The 6,000-nt window shown below is 36.6% G+C and overlaps 1 protein-coding gene across 1 annotated transcript in view; it reads right to left on the bottom strand.

Annotated features, from left to right (window-relative positions):
- Positions 1-848: 848 nt before the first annotated feature.
- Positions 849-6,000, bottom strand: part of MSR1 (macrophage scavenger receptor 1) — a 78,874-nt gene continuing 73,722 nt past the window's right edge. Inside the window, exon 10 of the mRNA XM_061404335.1 lies at positions 849-1,630. Coding sequence (XP_061260319.1) covers positions 1,497-1,630 — 134 coding nt within the window. The 3' untranslated portion in view covers positions 849-1,496. The remainder of the gene's footprint in view (positions 1,631-6,000) is intronic.

The following is a 6,000-nucleotide window of genomic DNA, read 5'->3' as shown; positions in this document are numbered from 1 at the left end:
GTGGCTTTTTAATCACATGTTTCTCTGAGTTGGGCTTATGAAACTTGAAAAGTATGTTTCTCAGGGCTGAGATTAAGCTGAATTTCAACAGAAATTGCTAGTCTTTCTACCCATACATCTAGACAGCAGGGCACAGTCACTGAGTTATTGGATGAACTTGGTACTATTCTGGCTTCTCAGGGTCATCAACCCTTTGCTGCTGCTGCTGCTAAGTTGCTTCAGTCGTGTCCGACTCTGTGCGACCCCATAGACAGCAGCCCACCAGGCTTCCCCGTCCCTGGGATTCTCCAGGCAAGAACACTGGAGTGGGTTGCCATTTCCTTCTCCAATGCATGAAAGTGAAAAGTGAAAGTGAAGTCGCTCAGTCGTGCCCGACTCTTAGCGACCCCATGGACTGCAGCCCACCAGGCTCCTCTGTCCATGGGATTTTCCAGGCAAGAGTACTGGAGTGGGGTGCCACTGCCTTCTCCCATCAACCCTTTAGGGGTGAAGATTACCTCTCTCTCTCTGGGTTGTAAATATTGACTCTCTTAATGAAAGACTATAGAGATGGGTCATTGAAACTTCCTTCTGCAGGCAGGACATTGCATGCTGTTAATTAAAACTGAGTAAGTAGATATACTTACCTTTTAAACACAGTCCTAGAATCATAACAAAGTAATTACTCATCTTAGTTCAAAATGTATAGCAAGCTGAGCTCTATGTTATAAAATGACATTTTTGACCTGCTAATTATATGGACACATACAGTGATGGTGGGCCTTTGCTTTTTCTCATATGTCTTGCTTTCAGCTAACTTAATGGTCCAGTGTAAAAGAAAAAAATAAAAACAACAAAACTGTCAACACTTGACCACGTCAAATAATCATGTTATTATTAATGACCATGTGGTTAGTCATGTTAGTAATGACTTTGTCAATATTTGAGCAGGTAAAACCTGTTGAGTTTTTCATCATGGCCAAAACATATCATGAACATTACTATCTAACTTCTAGTTACTGCACAGAAATCTTGAACTAAGATTCTTCCTTTAGAAATGTGTATGGGTTGGAGATTTTGCCAACTTGGTACAAAAGAAAACTTTCCAACCCTCTCATTATTCAAAAAGTAATCACATTAAAATCAACTAAATAGATTACAAAGAAGGCAAAAATTGTGTCTTGTAATGAAGATACAAATTGTAGCCAGTGATTGGGATGTGTTTCCATTATCACTGGCATTTGTAATCCAGAAGCCTTAAACTTCAATATATGCAATTCAATATATAAGTCATTATATTATAAAATGCCACTTAAAAACCTAGAGAAGTTGAAATGGTTCTGGTATTTGAAGCAAATATGAAGCTATTTTATATGTTTATCCAGTGATTTTTAAATATTCCTTTTCTGTGGACAAAATTCTTAGTTTCTTAAATATTAATTAAGCTGATTTTAGTGAAGCAAAGGAAAAAAATCACTTTGTAACAGTTTAAAAAATGTGAATGAAAATATGATGCATTATGTAGTGCAAGTGACCCCAGCATCTTCGTCGTGCGAACAGGCTCTCACACCCCACTGTCTAATTCTGCACTCTTCAATGGATGACTCTTTCCCGAAACAAAATACTTCATTCAGCCATATTGGACCTGTACCTGCAAAAATCAGATACAACTGTATTAATAAGTATAATTTAATGTTTATGTTTGCATGGAACAGAGTCATTAATTTATTCACTAATTTAACAAAAAATGTGTTGCTCATTATCCACACGCAAGCTCTGCACTCTGTATTAAGATTCAAAAGTTAACTCCCTGCCCCAGAAAATTTTATTTTCCATCAGTGTGTAAATGACAAAAATACTAAGTAATAAAAGCTGCCATGAAGTTCAGCTCTTCATACAGACTTTTATGAAATCATAGATTAATGAAATATTGGTTTTCTCCAAGGATTTAATAAAAATTTTATTTTTAAAAATAAGGAAGGAAATAAGCTTTACTAACAATGGATATATGCTATAACTTAATGATCTAAACGTATCTGGTAGGAGGTTTATCTAGAACATTAGCGACCCTGCAGTTCTTTTCTTAGCTTCCTGTGTGTTGCAGTTTGCATGTGTCTGGTTTACCAGGTATATTATCTATTTTTAATTAAACCAAAACTAACACATCAGCAAAGGGCTTACAAACTATCCTGCAAGAAGACTACAGATTATTAATTGCAAACCCAAGCAAACAAGAAAATGGCAGAGGTAACACTTATACTCTTTGTCTGAAATCTTCCTCAGACACATTAGAAGGAAAAAGAGGCTGTCAGCACAGGCTACCTAGGAGATAACTAACTAAACAAACTTAACTGCCACTTTCAAGATAAGAACATTATTTTATCAGTGAATAAGAAAACAACTTCTTTTTTTTTTAAGGAATTCATGGCAAGAAAAGATAACTTTAAAATGAATGTTTGGCAATGTTTTTCTGATATTCTCTAAAGATTTTTTTAAGTGTATCAGATATAACAGTTTTTTCTTTCATACTTAAGACACTTGGGAACAGACTCTTTGAAAAACTTATAAATGAATGATTCCGTTGATATATGGCAAAACCAATACAATATTGTAAAGTTAAAAAAGAAAAGAAAAGAAAGAAAAAAACAAACAAAAAAAATAAACATATAATATTGAAACCTCCTGATGAATTTTCAAGAATAGTTCATGTCATCAAGAAACTGATGATTTAGCAGTGAAATTCCAATAAACACCTTTGCAAAACTGTGAATGGTAAATAAATATCTTAATACTCTAAGTATAATCAATAATGCACTTTTTCCATTTGGATCAATATGATGTTAAAGGGTTCTCTTTCAGTCACAAGAACTATATAAAGCATGTTTAGAAGCAAATTCAAAACCTAGAAACATACCTCTGTGTAGCTCTAAAAGCTAAATGAAGATTTGTTTTTTACAGAGGAATATATAATGGCACATATAATTCCATTACTCTTAACTGATTTTTCAAATAATCTGTGAGTTAAATAAAAGTTAACAATATGTGCACGACTAGCGTGCATAATTATATAGTAGTGGACAGGGAGGCCTGGCGTGCTGCAGTTCATGGGGTTGCAAAGAGTTGGACACGACTGAGCGACTGAACTGACTGAACTGATGTGCCTATAATATACAACTAAATTAGCAGATACTGGAAATTTTGTAATTGTGATATGGATAATATTTGACCAAAGCTTAAAAATGAATGAAGGTTTTTCCATATATTGAAAAGATGTAATTCCATATAGTGGGGGCATCATGAAATGTATGATCTATTAAAACATTGAATGAACTTCTGTCATCTGTAACTGAGTCCATTAATGGAGGGAGGTGGGCTCCTTGGAAAGGTTGGACAGGAAGCTACGACCATGCTATAAACATTTTTGGATTGTATATTATAAGTCACCAAAAAAAATAATAACATCATCAGAACTATATTTTAGAATTGTAAGTCTGTCAGAAATGTGGAAGATGGATTGAAAAAGAAAAAAAAATCTATAAGCTAAAGGAGCACTTAATAGGATGTTTACATAGACATTTTCTGTAAAGACATGTTTTTTATTTACTTTTGGAATTAGGAAATTGTAAGTTCCATATATAAAATAAATAGGTGCACTTACTTAATTTTTGAATAATTTGTGCCTTCACTAGAAATATCCAAATAAAGACAAATATTAATAATATTTAGGTTTACATTATCAAAGTAACTGGGAATAGTATATTTTTCATTTCACACAATAGTAATTAAATCATTAGAATCCAAATAATGTCTCTATTAGACAAGCAAAGGTTTTCCTGGGCTGATCAATTATGAGTAGCAACTTGGAGAGCTCAATTATTTTATGAAGTGTTTATAAGAGTAATAAGCCTTTTCAATTTGAATTTTTAAGGCAGATAAAAAGGAAAAAAGATTAGAGGAATATGATCTTAAAATCAGAAGCCTGGCCAGTAATACTCTTTGGTTTTCAAATTGCTCTTACTAGGTATGTTGTGCTCCGTTTTGTGTTTGTGAGTAATTGTGTGTGTGAGCATGTTTGTGTGTGTGTGCATTTATTTTAAATATATAAGGTCTATCTAAATTTTTGCGAAACTGACCCAAAGAGCTACGCAACAAGATAAGCAAATAACAAAAACTGGACAAATAATAAAGCTATTTCCCTGCTAACGTGGAAGGGAGCCAAAACAGTGGGGCATTTATAAATCCTATTTATTACACTTCAGTTCAGTTTAGTTCAGTCACTCAGTACTGTCTGACTTTTTGCAACCCTATGGACTGCAGCATGCCTGGCCTCCCTGTTCATCACCAACTCCCAGAGTTTACTCAAACTCACATCCACTGAGTCAGTAATGCCATCCAACCATCTCATCCCCTGTCATCCACTTCTCCTCCCACCTTCAATCTTTCCCAGCATCAGGGTCTTTTCCAATGAGTCAGTTCTTCACATCAGGTGGCCAAAGTATTGGAGTTTCAGCTTCACCATCAGTCCTTCCAAAGAATACTCAGGACTGATTTCTTTTAGGATGGACTGGTTGGATTTCCTTGCAGGTCAAGGGACTCTCAAGGGTCTTCTCCAACACCATAGTTCAAAAGCATTAATTCTTTGGTGCTCAGCTTTCTTTATAGTCCAACTCTCACTTCCATACACGACTACTGGAAAAACCACAGCTTTGATGACAAAGTAATGTCTCTGCTTTTTAATATGCTGTCTGCTGCTGATGCTGCTAAGTCACTTCAGTCGTGTCTGACTCTGTGCAACCCCATAGACGGCAGCCCACCAGGCTCCCCTGTCCCTGCGATTCTCCAGGCAAGAACACTGGAGTGGGTTGCCATTTCCTTCTCCAATGCATGAAAGTGAAAAGTGGAAGTGAAGTTGCTCAGTTGTCTCCAACTCTTAGCAACCCCATGGACTGCAGCCCACCAGGCTCCTCCATCCATGGGATTTTCCAGGCAAGAGTACTGGAGTGTGTTGCCATTGCCTTCTCCAAATATGCTATCTAGGTTGGTCATAACTTTACTTCCAAGGAGCAAGCATCTTTTAATTTCATGGCTGCAGTCACCATCCACAGTGATTTTGGAGCCCAAAAAATTAAAGTCTGTCACTGTTACCATTGTTTCCCCACCTATTTGCCATGAAGGAATGGGACTGGATGCCATGATCTTAGTATTCTGAACATTGAGCTTTAAGCCAACTTTTTCACTCTCTTCTTTCACTTTCATCAAGAGGCTCTTTAGTTCTTCGCTTTCTGCCATAAGGGTGGTGTCATCTGCCTATCTGAGGTTATTGATATTTCTCCCGGTAATCTTGATTCCAGCTTGTGCTTCATCCAGCCCACTGTTTCTCATGATGTACTCTGCATATAAGTTAAGGAGCAGGGTGACAATATATAGCCTTGACGTACTCCTTTCCCAATTTGGAACCAGTCTGTTGTTCCATGTCCAGTTCTAATTATTGCTTATTGACCTGCATACAGACTTCTCAAGAGGCAGGTCAGGTGGTTTGGTATTCCCATCTCTTTAAGGATTTTCTGGAGTTTATCATAATCCACATAGTTGGCACAGTTAATAAAGGAGAAATAGATGTTTTTCTGGAACTCTCTTGCTTTTTCCATGATCCAACCAATGTTGGTAATTTGATCTCTGGTTCCTCTGCCTTTTCTAAATCCAGCTTGAACATCTGGAAGTTCATGGTTCACAGACTGTTGAAGCCTGGCTTGGAGAATTTTGAGCATTACTTTACTAGCATGTGAGATGAGTGCAATTGTGCAGTAGTTTGAGTGTTCTTTGGCATTGCTTTTCTTTGGGATTGGAATGAAAACGGACCTTTTTTAATCCTGTGGCCACTGCCAAGCTTTCCAAATTTGCTGGCATATTGAGTGCAGCACTTTCATGGCATCATCTTTTAGGATTTGAAATAGCTCAGTTGGAATTCTATCATCTCCACTTGCTTTGTTCGTGTGATGCTTTCTAAGGCCCACTTGACTT

This window comes from Bos javanicus, chromosome 27, assembly GCF_032452875.1.
Source record: "Bos javanicus breed banteng chromosome 27, ARS-OSU_banteng_1.0, whole genome shotgun sequence".
In the NCBI taxonomy this organism is placed as follows: Eukaryota; Metazoa; Chordata; class Mammalia; order Artiodactyla; family Bovidae; genus Bos; species Bos javanicus.
The sequence above is the reverse complement of the archived record's forward strand: the minus strand, read 5'-3'. Positions and strand labels throughout refer to the sequence as shown.